The sequence below is a fragment of the Lampetra fluviatilis genome, chromosome 5 (assembly GCF_964198595.1).
Source record: "Lampetra fluviatilis chromosome 5, kcLamFluv1.1, whole genome shotgun sequence".
Lineage (NCBI taxonomy): Eukaryota > Metazoa > Chordata > Hyperoartia > Petromyzontiformes > Petromyzontidae > Lampetra > Lampetra fluviatilis.
In genome coordinates, this window is record NC_136279.1 from 15,348,426 (window position 1) to 15,369,213 (window position 20,788).

Consider the following 20,788-nt stretch of genomic DNA (forward strand, 5'->3'; position numbering starts at 1 on the left):
ATAGCCCTTGGTCAGTCAACTGCTGAATGATGGCCTTTCTGCACGGAGGCAGGACCAATTCTGATGTCACTCGCCACTGATGCTAGACTTGACCGGGAATCAAACTCGCGTTGCCAGTTTCAAAGCATGGTGAGATCGTCCATTGCGCCACCACTCTATCCGTAGGCAGTGTTCAGTGCTCACCATTTGTCTCCCGTGGAGATAAGCAGGGAAGGATAAAGCCAAGTTGCCTCCGTGCCAGGATGGCAATGAATGGGCACGAGTCAATTCACATGTATTAGGTTATTTATAGTGCTGGAATGCCATTTAACATGTCATGCGTACTACTGGCGTGATAGCCCGTAGATTTCCCATCCCGAAGCGTTGTGGCTGCCTCCCATGCTGGCGTGGAAGTTTCAGTCTGTCCAAGTGAGATAGTTTGTCAAAAGTGAGGTTTTCACCATGCTTGATGATCTTATCTTATCTGTGAATCCTTGGAAGGCACCGTAGACAATCAGGTGTCAGGGATAAAATGTTCATATCTGTGTATAGTTTTGCTGCAATTTAAATGTGAATGTTGTAGGTAAATAAAAAAAATCCCAACTGCATCCGGCTAACTAATTTTCACAAGCCACTGTTTCACTTCCAAGGGTCTCTGCATCCCAAATCCCTCATGGTGTCCTATGTAACAATTTTGCCAATGGCATTTACAGAAGTTGTTTAGGGTTGGGTTTGTTAACGTCATTTTTGTTTTGAAGTCCCGGGAAGAGCAATGAGAAAAACAAACTAAAAAAAACTGTCACTGGTTTGTTGCACATATTGGAATGTCTAGCAATGAGCACAAATGTTTTACCTTTTTAACTGAGAAACTAGTGTAGCTGCTCGTGGTGGTGAAATTTTGAGCACACCGAACTCGCAATCCAGACGTCGCCAGCTCTGTTTGATCTCCCGACACAACAGTTGAATCAATAAGCGAAATTCCTAAATCCCTTCCTCCTCTGTCCACCCAGGAATATAAATGGGTACACCGTTTTAAGTTGATCAGCAGGTTGCCTGTGATGAGGTAAAATTCAGGTACACCCAAGTCTTTCCAGATGTCTGGTCAGCGTGGAAGTGCCGACCAGAAATGCCCCTTGTAGCTGTCTCAAGTGGTGGCCTGTCCGCCAGCAGTAGGACAAGCAAATCAAATGCAGGGCTGCACTTTTACCTTGTGATTGAGAACCACGCGGTTACTTGGGCCTGCACTAGTGCCTTAGAATGGCTGCTACTGACCAATCGGAGCCTCATCCACTGTACCGCTTGACCAATTCCACTCAAATTAATCGCCCTTTCCTGACTTTCAGAATCGGTTGTCGACTATGAAAACGATTACTGGTTGACCGAATATCGTTTTAACAGCTCTCGCTGGGATAGGAATGGGGTTGATGTGAAGGAGGGTTGAGAATTTCGTGGTGTTCACCTAATCGGCCAATAAAGTCTTTGCTCAAATCCCATGGCCTGGCCACACATTCCTTGCATCACAGTAAAAAAATATTATTAAGAAAAGTAAATGTTACGTTTATTTTGAAAGTATTTGAAATATTTCTTGAGACATATATTTGTTTATCTTTGCTTGCTACTAAGCTACTTTTCCCTGTTTGTTGCAGTAGCAAATGGACCTTTGCAATGGTGAGGAGTGTGCATTTACAGGGATTTACTGTACGGGCCTTTCAGTTCACTTGGTGATTAGAATAAGTGCCCGAATTTTCAAAGATAGGTGTGGAAAATGATCAGACGATTACAGTTCGTTTTTCCTTCTCAGTGACATATCATATTCACAAACGGGACAACGATCTACATAACCTTTATATTTTGTGAAACATGCATTGTGGATACTGCGAATAAATTTTTATTTGATCAAATTACAGTTATCGCAAATAGGCTGTTAAACACTGGTAACCATTACAGAGAAACGATTGCGTACTGGAAATTAGTATGTTTTTCAGCATAAACGGATACATTTCAATTCGCATACTATTGAGTTATTTCAGCTACTTGTTATTGGAAGCACAGTGATGGTTATTAACTTAGATATTTTAACTTAGGTATTTAATAACCATTACCACAGTCTACATTATAGACTGCCAGTACACTCACCAAACTTAATAACCAGGCTACAGTCTACATTATAGACTGACAGTACACTCACTCAGCTTAATAACCAGGCTCCAGTCTACATAGACTGCCAGTACACTCACCAAACTTAATAACCAGGCTACAGTATATATTATAGACTGCCAGTACACTCACTCAGATTAAGAACCAGGCTACAGTCTACATTAGTGGTTTTTGTTTTTTATTATTTTGATTTTGTTTATTTTTATTCACTTTTTTTCTCTATGTGACTTTACCAAAAGAACCAAATGATTTTTAGATATTTTCCCTAAATTGAGATGCATATGCATCTTGTCCAGCCAGTTAGTATTCTGCTTTTTTGCCCTCCTCGTGAGCCGTGAACATCGGCTAGAGCTGGGCTCTGTAAATAGACCGGAAAGTAGAAGAATAATTGTCATCCATAAATTTCGCAATTAGATGGTAGTTATTTTTCATTTAATTATTTGCTGTGTACTGGACATCCCACATAAGCGGAAAGTATCTCCCTCCTAATTACAATTCATCGGCCTTAGAAACATTTCACTTTATATATCTGTATAGCTACCGAATGAGTTATTTGTGTTTTTAGGGTAAAAGTATTTCAACGCTTTACAGACACAAGCATTTTATGTACAGTCAACCATCAACTATGCTTAACTGAACACATCGTCAGCCTCTCATGCGATTAACCACACGAGCTTAGCAGTTTATTTTCATTTGTGGGTGCTGGGCGTGCGATGATGGCGTGGGGCTCGTTCCCTGTTCCCTTGCCAGCATAATTCCTGCACTCTTGTCTGCTCACTTGTGATGGCCCAATCACTCCCGCTCCCACACTCGCTCACCTTCCTTCCTCCATCCCACACAAACCACACGCTCTCTGCACCCTTCCTGCCCACCCCCCACCAAGGTCACCCACACCCTCCCTCCGCTTCCTCTGCTCTCCTAACCGAGCTCAAGCTCTGGGCCACCCTTGACCCAGCGCTGCCGTCCATCCTGCCAACCTTCTTGCCGCTGCGATTGGTCCTATGTGTTGTTATTAATGAATGACTAATCGTAGTTTTGTTTTCCTGTTCCATTGCAGTGGTTGCTTTTGAATAGGGTACCGTACCAACTGCTTCTAAAACACGGTCTATTATCAACATACTTACGTAAGGTATTATTTATCCTGTTGGAAGTGTCTGCCTAAAGACCCCCTGATTAACAAATTGCATGTTGGGTTTTTGTTTTCTGAATTGCTTAGAAACGTGTGATGATGCCAAATGACCTTTAACTGGTCAGTAAATACAAGTGGCGTTGCAGCTCAAGAACTAACAAACGTCCATGTTGGAAATGCCAAGTTAGCACCAATGAGATCACCAACTCAAGTCCCAGGCAATACATCGACATTACCCTTAAAATGTCAGTTTTAATTATTTGGCTTATCCCAGCTCTTAATTTGATGACATGTCCATCCCTAGAGCCGTCTCGTATCGGGACACACGTGATGCGCACGCACGCTTGTTGGAATCTCTCAAGCGTGAGCCACGGGTGGGGAGGGGAGGCGATGATCTCCGAAGGGTTCAGCTTCTCACGACCCAAGTCAGCCTTGTTGACCGTCCCTCGCTGCACGTCGGTCCCTCATGTCCTCCAAAATAACCACCGCCTCGAACCGTCCCATTGCCGCACAATTTGGCCATCACATTTAATTTTGTGAGTTCACCGACTGACCTTTCGTTGAGCGGTTTGCACAATATTTTATGTTCGCGCATTGCCCCGAAAAACTTCTTGCCATGTTCTTACATTTTTTTCGTGGCTGTTGGAGTACTGGAGCAGATCGCTTGATGTTGTATATTTTAAGTGTGAGTAATGTTTTTTGGCCGCTGTGTACAAAAACAACTTAGTCCACCACAAAATGGCCACCGCTACATCTTCACCTCGTGGTTTGTTGTAAGTTTGTGAAATGTTGACACTGGATTACTTTCCTGTAAATATACACTTACAGCTGATTAGAATAGCACTTAGTATACTCGTGGCCAATAACCACCTTATAAAACTAAAATTAAAAACCGTACACAATGAATAGGAAGTAACGGCATGCATATTGATAATCAGTGACATCTCAATTTATAGGATTGGCATTTAATATTGAATATTTGTGAAAATATTCGTAAAAGACCAGATATATGTTAACTTTTTCACAAAACTGCAAATCATTTTGATTACACGAGGGATAGAAAAAAAGTTGACAATTTGTCTTGGCCAAAAAGCAAGGCGAGACCAGAAAAGGAACATGTTTTTGAAAGTTTACCAAATGTCAGTCTCGTTTTTAATTATGTGACAGAATAAAAAATGTTGGTTTTGTACAGCGGTAAGGGAAGTGGTAGTCCCATCTCCAAATCTGAAAATTCCAGTTACTGTAGTTTGGACCTAAACCATGAACTTGGCTCTAAGTACATAGGCATGTGCATAAGCAGATCATTTGAATAAATATGCACATCCAAGTAAATAGGCATGTGCATGAGCAGCCATTCATGTGAAGGTAAAAGAAGCAGTGGTCGTTGGAAATTTGAAGGTATGTCTCACTGGTTCAAGAATGTTAGAAGTGGTCAATATTAGCAGAGAGATAATATCAGGTTAATGATTATGAACGCTGGAGCCTTAGCTCTTTGCCATTGACAAAAAAATGCAGTAAAAGGTGCCCAGGAGGAGTTCAAGGTTGTGTGGCTCTTGATAAGGAGTGGGGTCTGGGTGAAGGCAATTTTCTGTGGAGAAAACATTTCCAGCTGCTACAAAGTCCATAAGCATGGAGAGTGAAGTGGTGTTGCACGTGGAAGAGATGCATGTAAATTAGAAATATACCAAATCACTTAATTTGCATTTATCCCTAGAATGAAATGAGCCTGCATGTCACTGTGGGGCTTTGTTAAATTACAATAGAAAAACGTTGAGTGAGCATTTCGATGAATAAGTTAGGATTATAGCATGTATTATACAAATGCAAATTTGTGTTGCTTCATTTAAAACAAATTGCATAATTTGCGTCGTGTGCATATATTTCATACATTCCACATGACCAGTTTATTTGAAACACATAGTTTGTTCAAAAATACACATTGATGCAAAGTGATAAGTACAATAAAATGGATTTGTTACGCCGTTAAGTTTACCGCTGCCCTCGCTGCAGCGTTCCGCTGATGCCTTGTTCTTCATGTTCATGTGAACCCCGTATTGAATGCGTCATTCACCATTAATGGCCGCACTTGAGAAAGTTATTGGCATAAGAACTGCGGTAAAGAAAGTATTAATTGTAATTGAATTATTTGTATTGCAATCAATTTTTGATGATCACTCTATAAATATAAAAGAAGATATGGTAATGGGGGAGGGTAGCCCAGATAATGAGAAAAGCATGTAAATAGGGCAATAATACAAAACATATGTAGAGGGAAATGAGGCTATAATACGAAACAAATGTAGATTTGGCTATGGAAACGTATTTATGTTTTAACTATGGTAGAATGTGGGGGAAAGACATCGAATGTGCCATCGACTTGTATTTTATTGAAGTAATCATTCAGCGCGTCGCGGGTGAGGAGCACCTAATACAATGGAAGCAGTTCGAATGAGTATTGAAATTGCTCTTTTCTCGTGAAACATTTTGGCAAGGAGGGTTAACCGGCAACCGGGATAATCCACCCGCGGATGATCGACAGTGTAACTGTGCCACCGGTGTATGTAGACATTTCAATCCACACCTTCCCCAGTCAGACTGACCTTACCTGTTCAGCTGTAACTCTGTGTTTATGGAACGCCCCCGCTCCTCCTGCACTCCCCCATGATGCCCTCCTGGCGCTGCGGGAGGACTCGCGTTGGACGGAACGTGCCGACTTCTCGGCATGCAGGCAGGCAGACAGGCATATTGACCCTGAGGGTAAAAGGCATGGGTGTCAGAACTGCCCTTGGGCCCACGCGTCTTGATGCCACGCTCCGAGATCGGCAAAGCAGTGCGTGTTGAGTCTTCGTTCTGGGCGAACTGACAAGGTTTATTGATTTACGATAGGGCTTGCTCTTTAAAGACAGCAATTAGTGGGGTGATGATGGAATCTTCTATTGACAGTGGAATATCATCGGTGTGCTTTCACATGAGTATCATGGCATTCGTGGTTGCTTTCATCGGCCGATTCAGCTTAGCTGTTGACATATGTTATGCAGGTCTAAGTGCGATGGCGTAACCCTTCATAAATGAGAAGTTTTGTTGGAAAATATCCTCTTCACTGACACTCATAAGATGTGCGAATGTTGTAAATGGATGTCAGAGAATTGCAGTTCATTGCTTTTGATATCAGAATTCAGTCGTTTACAGAAATTCGTGAAATAATTCATGATCCTATAAGAAAAAAAAATATCCTTACAGTTTACAGCATAACACGTGGGCTTTTGTGACCAATATCACCCATAATACAGGTTTTTTGGGGTTTTATCGCGCAAACATAAATATGTCGTCAAACCCGCCACCACCCGACACAGCCAACTAGTAAGGCTTGTCACGTAAACAGAACATGCCAAGTTGTTACTAGTACAGCACACCAGTTTGTTGGAGAGCAAGTCCACAACATTTACGATCTGAGTACGACGTTTCGCCAGTACAGCACATGATGTGGACTCGTACAGCACACATTATGGTTGCCGTACTAGTGACGAATTGGCACGTTCTGTTTACGTGACAAGCCTTGCTAGTCGGCTGTGTCGGGTGGTGGTGGGTTTTTGTCGACACATTTAGGTTTGCGTGACCTAACAAAAAAAAACCTGTATTATGAAGTTTTCAGCATATAAACACTCATGATTGACTGAAAACATATTAATACTAGCAGGAAGTACCTGGCATTGCCCGGGTCTTAAAAATATTTCAAAGCTACTCTTAAAGATGTAACAGCAGTGCATACTGACTGTGGTGGTACCTGCTATGATGGCAGCAGTGTATACTGTGGTGGTACCTGCTTTCACTGCAGCAGTGCATACTGTGGTGGTACCTGCTATGATGACAGCAGTGCATACTGTGGTGGTACCTACTATGATTACAGCAGTGCATACTGTCGTGGTACCTACTATGATTACAGCAGGGCATACTGTGGTGGTACCTGCTTTCGCTGCAGCAGTGCATACTGTGGTGGTACCTACTATGATTACAGCAGGGCATACTGTGGTGGTACCTGCTATGATGACAGCAGTACATATTGCGGTGGTACCTGCTTTCGCTGCAGCAGTGCATACTGTGGTGGTACCTACTATGATTACAGCAGTGCATACTGTGGTGGTACCTGCTATGATTACAGCAGTGCATACCGACTGTGCTGGTATCTCTTATCACGACAGTAGCACCTGGCTACTTTTTTTTCACATGAACCCCACCGTTGGAGAGCCAAGCGAGCGACCACAAACAAACCCACAATTTTTGACTTTTATATATATAGATATCGAGAACCCGTGGAGCTTGGGCAACTGTTGTCACCAGCTCGCTCACCTGGCTGCTGCATTCCCGCTCGTCCGTGTAGTGCCCCCTCGCGCCTCCGAGTTGCTCTCTCTTCGAGAGAGAATACTCTTCGATGGTTACACATTATAATAATAATATAATTTGACATTATTGTTAGAAGAAAACCTAAAAGCACATGAAACACCATACATTGTTGTAATATTTAAAAAAGACATTTAATATTTTGTTTCTTTGTAAAATTATTTTCATTTTCACCCTCGATGTGACGTGTGTCAACTGGATACTTTGTGCCAGGAAATCTTGTGATTCGCTTAGGCTTAGTCCAAAGGCCTTCTCACGTGCATGGCTCTATACCATAGATTGTTGTCGTTCCCAAGTATCATACGCAGCTTCGTGTTGAAGCGGAAAGCAGCGGATGCTTTTAAGTGAATCGATTGTACAAAGCTTTCAAAAGAGATTCCATTCCAACAGGTTCTCACTGGGTTATTAAAAAACAAGTTAATGTATAGATGCGGTTTACATTCTCGGTTTTCTAAAATATGCCGACAAGGAAATCGGGCACGTAAACCCTGACTGCCGCAAGAGTGAAGCAGCAGACGTGAAAATGGTGGAACAAAAGTTTAAAGGCTGAGTTTGTATCATGGACTATTCTCTACAACACTCCTTGACAAAACGGCAGTGGCAAGGCAGCGACACGACGTTTCTGATTCTTAATAACGGTGACATTTTTTATTTACAGTGCTGCTGTGAAGGCAAAAAAACCTGTCAAACGTGCATTTATCACACCTCCAATTAGCACAGTTGGCTATGTATGATGCATACGTTCAAGAAAACGGTTTTGTCTTCAATTGGAAGTAGCTTAAGTGGCATTGACTATGATGCTTATTTTATGTTTTAAGTCTTATAAACAGCTGCTTTACCATGGTGTAAAAAACGTGCATCCGAGATGGCAACAGAGTTTTAAAATAGTGTTATTTCTTCGTTTCATTTCTTTTCTCATCCACAATTCGTGTTGTGTATGTGAACTACCGGGACTCAAAGCCTGTCTGTTATCTGTGGATCCGTGGGCGAGCGAGCGAGCTCCTGGGTTAAAACTGGGTTAAAAATATGAACAACATGCTGCGGTATGGGGGTCCTGAAACGCCCCCTTTCTTCCTGGTGGTATGGGGACAGCGTGGTGTGTTCAGGCAGTAGTTGAAGTTGATTTTGTTGAACCAGGTGAGCACTCAAGAGATCTTGATGGAGTCTCATTTGCAAGACTGACCCAGCAGGGGGGGGTCACTAACATGGACAAAAGCAAAACAAACTAAATAAAGTACAGCAATGAAGAAAACAGAAATCAGAACATAAACAACCGTGTCACATTAGAAATCCAAAGCAATGGACAAACCACAAATCATTGCCAGATCGTAACGTTGGCTCGTGCAGATTAAACCTACACTTCAAGTAGAATTACACATTAAGTTACAGAAAACTCTATCCAGTCTAACGTGACCATTTTCCTCAACATGGAAACAGACAACGGTGCATGTTTGCCTGTACCGTACATATCATTACTGTGATCTCACACGGTAATGAAACTTAGAAAAGGACAGAGAGCTGCCTTGTATTCAAACTGCACACTGCTCAGTCATCAGGGCTAAACGAAGTGTAATCTTTAACTAAGAACACAAACAAGGTGGGTTATTAAGTCTGAAATCCCCTTCCTCCTTTTAAGACCGTGTACCTCACTGGTATACATTGGCATACATAGTACATTTACTTTCTGAGTAAAAATTAAGCAGAAACTGATAAACAAATGTGAGTAAGACTTGATGAGAATACAAGTAATTAACGTCCCTTTATCATATTTTGACTTTAAACTTTCGTGACTGCAGGAATTCATATTCTTGGTTCTTTCGGTCAAGTCACGTAGATAGAAAACCGAAAATATATTTTTTTATAAAAATAAAAATGTCTCTTTATCACTCTACTGCTTTGGAGGGGGGCGTCGCATGGGTCTTGCCACAGTGAGAAGAGGAGGAGCCATGTGACACTGCAATGAGTTTAGAATAGAGAGGGGCCGATGCTCGGTGCACACACAGCTGGCAATGCGCACGATTCTACTCGGAATAGGCGCAATTAACGAGGGACCGTGTGTGGATGTTTATCCCCCTCCGGCAGGAGTCCCGGCGCTGTTTGCGCGCAGACAAAGCCGGCCACTCCGCTCACGACGGAGCAGGCGGGGGACCGCAAGCCGCCCCCCTCCACGGCCCTGTGGGGGGCCGAGGGAGGGGGTGCCGGGGATCCCGCGGATTCCGGGGAGGCCGTTGCGGGTGGTGGTGGTGGCGGCGTGGCGGCAGGACTGGCGCCCAGCCCCCAGAGCGAGGCCGTCACCAGCGAATTCCGCGAGCTCTCGCTCACGCCTGCTCGCAGGATGATGATGACGCTCAACGAGCGCCGCAACGGTGAGTGGTGGCCCCCCCTGTGTGCTTTGCGTTCTCGCGTTGTTTAATGAATTATAAAATTACGAACTGGCTTTATAACTTTTTCTATTTTACTAAATAAAGCCCACAAAGCATATGATATCTCTTTTCAGAGACGACATTGCCACACGTGATTGCTCATCGAAGTGGCTGATATCATCATCATCATCACACATGCGAATTTATAGTTGCAGCGAAATTGTCTAAACGTGTGTTTCTAAATGCGGAGTGCAAAACTCAAGGGCCTGGAGAAAAATGTACCCAGTTATTACTGTTAAAGTTGGTTTTAATAGTCCGAGAAAATAACAAGATAGCTTTGCAGATTCAATAAACAAGTAAATGCTTGCTACCAATAATTGATTTGTTTTCCATAAATACAAGAAGGGGCATGTTAAATAAACACGTATGGGGCTGTGCAATGCCTGAAATAAGTTAATATTTTGCTGAATATTGACGTGTTTGAAACTGGAGTGGAACACCGCTTCCGCTCCCAGCTGATGGTGTCACCAGATCAAATTAGCGCAACGCCTTTACTGCGGGCAGGGGATGGGATCGTTGGGTGCATGGCACTTGCAATGCCGGTCTCCCCAACGCGGTGGTTGGGACAGCAGGCACGTTTCCTTGGGCCACTCGGCAGGCTAAACGGGCGCACTGCAGTCAATCGATCGGCAGCTCGCATGTGGCGGTGGGGTAAAGTGTGAGTACGCCCACCTCTTGCAAGACATCTGGCCAGCGTAGAAGAGTAGGCCAAATACGACATAGAGGGGCTCTCTGGAGCTCCCTCTTGCGGAGTCCCTTCTGCTAGCAGTGCTGCAAGTAAAAATAATTGCAGGTTGCATGGCTGCACATTTGCCTTTTATATTTTATTGTTTCGTATGATGAAATGTGGGGGGGGGAGTTTCAGATAAAATTACCATTGAGTGCCCGCTGCAGATGATTTAACTTTATTTACAAAGAGAGCTTTGGAGGAAGTTGCTGGCTTTTAAAGTCAGCACTTAAGTTTCCCTTCATCGAAAGGCGAGTCAAATCTGGCGTTGTCCAGCTGCTGTTGTTTATTTGGCTCTGTTGTAACAGTGCACGGTACCGAGGACGAGGTGTGGGTTAATGGGGCGAGAACTTTGGCCGCTAAGGTGAGCTCTGGCCCTTGTGAAATCCTTTGGCTTTACCTTCAGCTTTGCGGTTGTTCAACATCGAGGCTTCTTGGAGATCGCAAAGCATAATAAAAAAATATATACTGTATCTCAGCAGCAGATTCTTCTTAAATAAGTCTGCAAACCTATCCTATATATAACAATATGAATAAGCAGGCGATACGTCTTCTTAAAATATTAATCTTTCCACGTAAAATGTTAAAAGTATTTCGTACAAAACCGATCGGCCAGACCTGCCATATGGGAATGCATAATTTCATCAGTATTGTTACAGAACAAGACAACTGGAGCAGCTTTGACATATATTGTCTCATCAGCAGTCAGGCTTGCTTGAATCAATTGCTGGTGAACTGCGAGTAGTTACGTACCTTAGATTTAGCTCATCGCGATGTTATTAATCGTTTGGCATGCAACGATTAGCTCCCTCCCCTCACAATACGATGAATTGTCGTGATTCTGGGTTGCGGTGCAATTCAAAGATCTGTTTTAATATCGTGGTGAATGTAGCGCCTGTTTTGTCTGCAGGGGTTACCTGAACCAATACAGTTTATACATAAAAAAGATGAATTCTTATCTGCGCAGTTAAATTTATATATCTCGAAGGTAAGAATCCATTTTAATTGGCGCATTGTGGCATTTCTTCGATCTCCCATCATCCCCAGTGGTAATCACACTACTTTATTAACAACCTCAGGAACAATGGCTAACTTTAAATAACCAGTTATTATTTTTCATTGTATGTTATTCCACACAAATTTCAGCATTAACTATGTTACTATATTACTATTTAGAATTCTGTTTTATTTTCATAACAAAATGCATTTCAATTTTTTTTAAAGTATTTACATATTCAGTATTTAAACATTTACTTTCACGAGTAACAAGATTATATTACAAGAGTATCTTCTTCACGGTCCATTGCATCCCATCCTTTCTCTCCCTCTTTGGATGCAGTCGTGTAGAGTTCTAGATGCGATTCGTGAACAGCAGGTTCAAGAATAACAAGGGAATATTGTATTCAGACTACAACAGCAATTTATCAGAATGTGTGTATGTTGAACAGCTTTCGCACCTTACTATTAAGCAACATATAATATGCGTGCATGTTACAGTTGATAATCGATTATCCAGCGCATGATTATCTGGCTGATCGGTGAAACCAGCAAAACAGCTCCAAAGGATGTAACCAGTCCGGCGATCGGCACGATGTGCATAACAAGACAAGTAGCTGTGCTTGATTTCAGTGTTAAATATTATAAACAGTACATTATACACTGCATCCAACTTAACAATGAAAATACTGCACTATATACATCACCCCATGCATAGTCTTCGAGATCGGAGTGGTAAGTACGGTAAACAGTAAATACAGTAACTTTTTAAAGTACGATATCTTTTTTATTGGTGGCACTTTCACATAGTAAATACATGTTAAAACAGAAAACAACACCCAAAAACATGTTACGCAAGAATGCAAAAATAAGCTATTTTAAATAATGATGCGATTATTTGGCTTTTTGAAAACGCGGCTCCTCCCTCCCAAAGTTGCCGGATAATTATCGATTATCTGCTGTATATTTTGCTTCATGGTAGTATAATAGTATGAGGACGTCTGTTAACAAATCGGGTGCATCAGGTTCAGAACAGGCTTGTCGTGAGCCGATCTGACTTGGTCCTCGCTATACAGATCCGGTCTGCACGACTTACAGGAAATCCCCATCTGCAAACCAACACACTTGTGCATTTAGTTTTTTTGCCCTGTTTGGTGGAAACTGCTCTTGGCAGGCACCTGCTCCGTCCGGCATGACTCACAGGCGAAGGGGTGAGGTCAGCGCCATCGCGGTTAACATTGCTAATGTTTGCACAGTAAGTTTGGCTGAGTCAACCTCGATGATTTCGGGTCAAGTTCAGATCGCAAATATTATCAGGTTTCATACACGTGAAACGTGGACAAGATGATGTAAAGCATCTTCGCATATTTCAATTCGTCAAAAATATTTTAACCTTAAAGCAAAATGTCGTAGCTGCTTTTACCCGCTGTCTCTCGCAGTCGCCGTCAGTTTTTGGAATTCCAGATGTCGAAGAGGTGTGGGTGTGTGTGTGAGATTAGCCTTTGACTTCCTAAATAACAAATATGCACCTGTCAAATCAAGGGGGGGTATTAAGGCTGCTGAGGTAACGGGCCTCTGATCCCAGGGACCAGTTGTTGATGAGGGCCACGCCTCCCAGAGTTTACCATATGGTTGCTTGCCACTTACACAACAGGAGTAGTCTGTGTCTGCGCACTGCGGGGAGCGGTAGTGTAGCGGTTCGCGCGCTGCGCTACCAATCCAGCAACCCGAGTTCGATTCCCGCTGACGGCCAACACCAGTGACGAGTATCTGAACTGGTCCTGGGCATCCCCTAGGTTGACTCAGCCTCAAATGAGTATCTGGTGTAATGTGTAAACATCGCCACTAGGGAGACAAAGGCGCGGCCGGACGTGGTGCTGGCCACTCACCCCCTCGTGTGCCGTTCTGGCCTTCATCGGTGCTCGCTAACAGCACTTGCCCCAACAGTCTGTTAAGGCTATATGGGGGTCTTTGCACTGGGGAAAATCGCTCAATAAAATCAGAATATTTACTTAAATTCGTCTACCAAGATGATCACGAACCAGTCTGGAAATGAACAAAGGTGTTATTTAAATGGGCTGCTCAAATTAAACCTTAACGAATTGTCCACTTGAGCAGACAAATGAAGCAGTCTCAAGCAATTGCTGGCTTTTCGTTTAAGAGGCATTTAATACACCGAAGAATGATGTTTGAATCGAGGAATGAGACTGACTGGCAAATGGCAGCAGCAGCCTCTGATGCATGACCTTTTCAAGCTGTTGGGTCTGATAATTCCTTCATAAAATGAGCATCTGGTCAGGTTCACTTGGATGGCCGTTACATTTAATTCTCTCGATTAATAATTAGAGGGCATACTTTACTGTTCTAAAGGTACTCACGTTATTTGATTGCAGAGCATTATTATACTGTACGTTAGTGCACCATTGAGTGCAGTTTTATACGCCTGATTTTACAAAGGGCTATCAGATTTCATATCTCATCTCCACCGAGCATTTAAGATGCAAGATTAAACATTATTTCGTATAACTCAATGCCGTTTAGCATGCTAAATATATGTAGAACTTTAAACGACAGCTTCAATACTCTGCCACATGATCACGTTAAGATAATTGCACTTGTTGAACATAGTAAGTCTTGAACAACAACATTGACAGTCAAATAAAAAATAAGTACAGAGTGAAACTTGCTTTTTTTCCTAACAAATTGAATCATAATCTTTATCCGCAAACACGGTGCAATGTATCACGCAGATAGCATCATCCATACACAGCTCAAAGCAAATATTTATATCTTGATATTGCAGAAACGCAATGTAAATGTAAACCCAACTTGTATGGCAGCATACCTGTTCCTAGCTTTAGTTTCCAACATGTGTGGTAGTTGGGTAATTTCACCTAATTAGCTTACTTATGGGTTGGATGGTATGTAGGGTGGAACTGGTCGTTTTTATGCAAGCAGGTATTAGCTATTGTGTGTGTTTGCACAAGGGTGCAGTGTTGTTACAGCTAATGAAACATGTGTTCAGTCAGTTATATTGATGCAGCTGCTGCTGATGCTGTGTAAATTGCTCCTGTATGTAAGCTGAAATTGGCTCTCGGAGGAGCGGAGAGTTCCACTCGATATAATGTTTAAAACGTTTAAACTCACAAAGCTATCGGCCCGCTCATCCTATCTCCCCATAATCTGCATGATCGTTTTTTAAAAGTAGGGAAATAAGGGCTGCGAGACGTAACTGGAAGAAAGCTGCAGCGGTTTGGATCGGTCTCCTTTTCAAGCGTACCACGGAATTATGAGTATTTAAACTCTACACATTTTGTTCCACCGTTGGTGAACAACATTGTGGGCAGTGTGTGCTCTAAATCTTTGCAATCATCGTGGTCATTGCACGACCCAGTTGTTACGAAAGCCACATTACGTGCACGGAATGATGTGCACGTGCAACATCCTCGTGTGTTGCACTAATTTAAGTGCAAAGAGTCAACGTGCTGTTCGTTAAGCTACTGTGTACATGGAGCATGGAAACTAGTAGGTATAAATATTACGTTTTTTTATTGGCATCGCTCGACTCCAGTTTTAATACTGTAATTCCAATACCAAATAATTCTCTTCTTAGGTTTTTTCGGTAAAGTCACGTAGAAAGTAAAATAAAATAAAAACAAAAATCACGACGTTTCGGAGGCAACACAAAATTACCAAATAATTGAATTGGGTGGTAAATTGTATCTCTAAACCTTTCTAAATGTAACTACATCTTAAGATGGCGGTAAAAACAATGGGGGGGGGGGGGGCAGAGGATATGTGCGTTTGGCAAGTTTGAGGAAGAGGGAGGTTTCTATTTGTGGATAGTTTTTATTATTTATCAGGGAAGGAGGGTTACAATGCCTGAGGAAGGCGAGAGGCAACATCGTAGTCGATGAACAAATGAAGACGTCTCATGAGAAAAGACGTTCAGTTGTCGACAGAAGCCGTGTGCTGCAGAAGTGTTGAGCCTGAACGTGAACAGGGGAAGGGTCTCGGCAGTGCAGGGAGAGGCTTCCAGCTCGTGGAGACAGCAGCCAAGAAGGAACATCCTCCCGTGAGTGATGAACGACTGAGGGTTTTGGCTGGGGTTGTTAAACCATGATCTGTCAACTGGTTAACCGTTCTCAGAATCGATTAACGATTCCAAGAGTCGGGTATCACTCATCGATGCCAGGTGGACTGATTGTAATGAATTAACTGATTGGAACGTGTATATTGCGTGCGACTCTGATTGGTCAGTGGCAACGATCTTAAGGCACCAGCGGCAGACCTTGGTCACGGTGTGGTACAATTTCATTTAAAGGCAAAGGTGCAGCCCTGCAATTGCTTGCTCATGCTACTGATGGTGGACAGGCATCCACTAGAGCTCTAAGGGGGTACGGTCAATATCTCAACACTGACCAGACTTGTGGGAGGAGGTGGGTGTACTCACACTTTACCCCACCACAGGTGACCTGCCGTGTGACTTATTTGTACTGCTGGGGTGGACATGTGCGGGGATGATTGTTTCGGCTGGTGCCGCCAGGAGTGCGAATCAAACTAGCGGCCTCTGAAGTGCAGCTCACGGAGAGGGGGGGGGGTACGTTCCCCGCCACCATCAATAGGCCAACTGTTGATAACCTGACTCTTACACTACTTGACCCGCACAGGTGAAAGGTGTTAGGTGGCAGAGCGCACAGGTGAAGAGTGTCGAGGTGTTGTCAATGCATTTACAATTTTGAATAAATTCATAATGAGAATTGATATTAGAAAAATCGCATCATCAAGCGGAGGGGGACCTTTATGGTTTGGACTGACAAATAAAAGAAACCTCTGGCAATAAAATTGGCTCCTATTCAAAGTGTATTTGTAAGCTCCACCATGTCCAATGTAATCTACACGCAAAGGTGCACGGTAGATAAATATGCGATCGTGCCCTAATTTTTGTGTCTGTTTATAAACGTGTTTAACATTACCGACGCGACCCTCTGACTCCCCCGATGTACTTCCAGCCTGAAAAAGAAAGATAATTATTATGAATGACTGCTAAAACACTGCTCGTTAGGCTTGTAAACATGCTCAATGATTGTCTGAGCACTGTTTGACAAATGTAGAATTTATTTGAACATTCAGACAATGTTTGCTGCAATGGCAGCTCTTATTTATGTAAATTGGCTAATTCATCATACGCAGCATGCTGCAATCTGTCTTCAGGGAAGTGACGTTCATAGTTAATGACAACTGTTTTAGTTTCTGTGCAACAGAGTTAGGATTTCAATTACAAACAAAGAATGGCATAAAATAAGGAACAGGTCCCGTTTAAAAATGTTCTTTCTAGTGCGTGCAGCAGTACATTAGGACGTGACCCTACTCTGCTTGGTATACGTTTTTTTTGTTGTTGCACACGGTGCCCCACAGCTGGTTAAGGTTTTCTTGGCCTAGCGATAGCGCATTCGTTGACCGTTGCAGAGGTTCGCGGTTCGAATCCAGCAGCTGCCCTGGTTATTACTGCAGGTGTAACAACTATAGCAATACACGCCGCCGTCGTCTGCTTCAGAGTGGACAATAAAAGGTCAAATGACGTCATTCGTACGAGTTAGGCCGTTGTGTGCCGGCGTCAACGTCCAAATTTGTCAAATTCTAAGAATTACCTGGCAATTACTCAATTGCGATTTAACCTTGGCAATCATCGCCCACTACTGGCAGACCTAATGGCCCAGGTCACCCTTGCAAATGAGACTCTTTCTAGTCCCTTGAGTTCTCACCCAGTTAAACAAAATCAACTGGAAACTTTTAGCAGTAAAATTTTGCATCTTTTGTAGTTCCCGGGTATTTAAAAAATGTGTTAGCAAAAGCATAACGTCACTAAATTTTGATTTAAAGCTTTCGTAACTGCAGGGATTCATGTTCTTGGTTCTTTTGGTTAAGTCACGTAGAAGGGAAATAATAAAGATATAAAACAATATATATTTTTTACCTGCCTTTACCGAAAGAACCAAGAATATGAATGCATAACGTCACTCTTCTTATCCGCTGAACCAACAAAAAATGGATTATGCCGATTGTCACTGGCATCGAATAACTGTTCAGAAACCTACAGGTCGATTGGGCCACCTATTATTTATTTTTTGATATCACATTGTGAAAAAAAGCTATGATATCTAAATAAATGATAAAAAACCTTGGGAAAGAATATTCAAAACAATTGCTTGCACATAAATAATAGGATGTGGATTGTTATGAAGAAAGTGCATTCATATTTGCTCCACCGTTAGAGATGAATCACCGTTTCATGGATAATAAAGGTGTTTTGGGTTCGATCGCGTCAATATAAATGTGTCGTGAAACCCGCCACCACCCGACAAAACCAATTGGTAAAGTTTGTCATGTAAAATTAGTGACTAGTTCAGCGCACCTGTGTTTTGGAGGGTAAACCAACAACATTTACAATTATACTCGAATTGTAAATGTAACACACCGGTGTGCTGAACTAGTAACAAATCGCCATGTTTTGTTTACCTGACAAACATTACTAATTGGCCGTGTCAGGTGGTGGTGGGTTTCACGACACATTTATCTTTATGCAATCTCGTCCAAAAAAGCCTACATTATGGATCATATTGTTCGCGAAAGCTTGCTATGTGTTAAACTCACCGTTTCATGGTCTGCATGTAAGAGCCATGTTGTTATGCTGGTAGACAGGTATCAAAAGTGAATATTTGTAGTATATAGCCTATGATTTCTTCCTTAAGTGCAATAGATCCAATCTGTAATGCCTCATTGGAATCGTATATTAAATAAAAAGTCATTCCACCCATCACGTTTTTTTAACCACTCAAGCAAGCTTTCAACCTGTGGCTTCAATAAGAAATTTAAATTGGTCTATTTGTATAAAAACGGCTTATACAAAAATGTTTCCACTCCACTTAAATCATTTGCTCGGTTCGCTGGCAACGCCCCTTCCCCCTTGCACAATGTGATTCAGAGAAAGGGTTATTTTTCAGGTATCAACAAAAGTAGTAAACACTAAACCTTGGGCCAAATGCAGTTTGTGTGTGGATTCTCTCGAACAGATATGGTGGGCTTTGTGACTTGTCTGTGACTTGTGTCACAGAGCCCAGAAGTCCCTCCATGCTTTATAACTAGAAATTCACGAGTTAAAATGAACTCAGCCTATCATCCCTCTGGAATTGATCAAATAACATCATGGGATCTCCTTTGCCAGTACCAAAATATGATCGTAGGTTTTTCTCCTTTTTTCTGGCAACAAAGCAGGTGTTAAGATGTTAAAACGCCTTTTGGCGTCCTCTGGTCTAACACCGTTTGAGACGAGGCTCAAAAAAAAGCTGTCTCTGGTGTGGACCAATCAGTTTCAAAGACAATGCATATATTATCAGAGTGTTTTTTTTGGGTTGCATTCTGACCACAGGTATTGTGGTTAATGTAGACATGATTCCTTGTAAAAGGTTTCAGTTTGGTGTTTTAACATCTTAACACCTGTTTTGTTGCCAGAAAAAATGGGAAAAACCTATTCTCATTGATCAAATAACTTTGGATTTGTGGATAGTCGGCAGAAGTTATGTGGATAGACTGGTCCCCATAATGTAGATGTTTTTGTACCACTACTCAGGACAGGACTCGTATAGAGATGAGTATTGACAAAGCTCGCCCTGAAAATGCTTCCAGTTGCATGGCAAAGTATATTTAAGATTGACTTCTTGTATTATATTCGCAAAACACGACTTAAAATAAAATTTGCCAAATATTCTCATGCAAGATCCTTCTGCCAAGTGGTATTAGACTTGGAAAGCCATCCTTTGATGATACATTCTGTTTATTATTGCTCTTATTATAACAATCAATCTTAATTTCTATTTTATTCTCTTAATAACAAAATGTTTCATAAACAAGTGATGCAGTAAATGATTGCATCATACCCAAGTAAAATATATTTTTAATTTTTCGAGCGATTTTCACACCACTGTTAAATTGCCATTGGCGTTTTCTATTGTGCGTTTCATGTTGTGTACATTTAAAAGTTTGTCTCATTATAGTGTTAATGTTTACAACGAGAGAGATGATACAATCATTTACAGATTTACGTCTTTTTTATTCTTATGCAATGTCTCACACATCTTTTACTCTGTTTCAGTTTTCATATAACTTTTAAAAAATGTTCTTATTGATTTACAATTTATACATTTTTGTCTCTAAGAGAACAAACTAAAGTTCTGTTTGTTTTATGAATACGAATACCAGTGTATAATACGTAATGTTTATATGCTGCCTGCTCAAATCTAGTTTCAAATTGCTGCAAAAATAAATTGAAAAAAAATAATTGTTTTTGTATCACTACAGTTGCACACATTTTCTACGGTTGAGATGCAATGAATCCAAATAGACAGTTGCCAAGGTGAAAATGATCAGTATTACATCTTGCCCTGCGTAACCATTCATGGAGGGGGGGGGGGAATGAAGGTGCAGTCGTTAGCCCACCAAGCTATTCCCAGTCATGGCCGATTCCGTCGGTAAGTGACGTTGGAACTGATCCTTGGCCCTTTACCCTTCGCCAAAAGTGTGGTCAAATAACCTGCACGTGCGACCGATTGACAACGGGCCGCAAATAATGTATTGTTACGTAACCATTCATACCGTAAAAGCCGTAAATACAGAACATAACAATAAAGGATATCCTTGAACAAAAGTAAACTTTTATTATGCTTGGTTCTTTCGGTAAAGTCACGTAGAAGGGAAATAATAAATTAATATATTTCATATTATTAAGGGAAATAATAACATAATACATTTTATATTATATTTTTATTATTTTATTATTTCCCTTCTACGTGACTTTACCGAACGAACCAAGAATATGAATCCCTGCAGTCACGAAAGCTTTAAATCAAAATGTATACTTTTATTGTAATTAAATATTACACGTATGATTACCGGTGTTGCTCAATGTGGGAAGCCTTAAAA

General features: G+C 41.8%; 1 protein-coding gene across 3 annotated transcripts in view; it reads left to right on the plus strand.

The window, feature by feature from the left end:
- The first annotated feature begins 9,749 nt into the window (after positions 1–9,749).
- Positions 9,750–20,788, plus strand: part of LOC144932645 (myocardin-related transcription factor B-like) — a 75,179-nt gene continuing 64,140 nt past the window's right edge. Inside the window, exon 1 of one of the 3 annotated variants that reach the window (XM_078856911.1) lies at positions 9,750–10,029. In XM_078856911.1, the coding sequence (XP_078713037.1) occupies positions 9,999–10,029 (31 nt within the window). In that variant the 5' untranslated portion in view covers positions 9,750–9,998. Of the gene's footprint in view, positions 10,030–15,816; positions 15,885–20,788 lie in introns of those variants that run through there. The other 2 variants (XM_078856910.1, XM_078856913.1) reach the window with 2 other exon arrangements.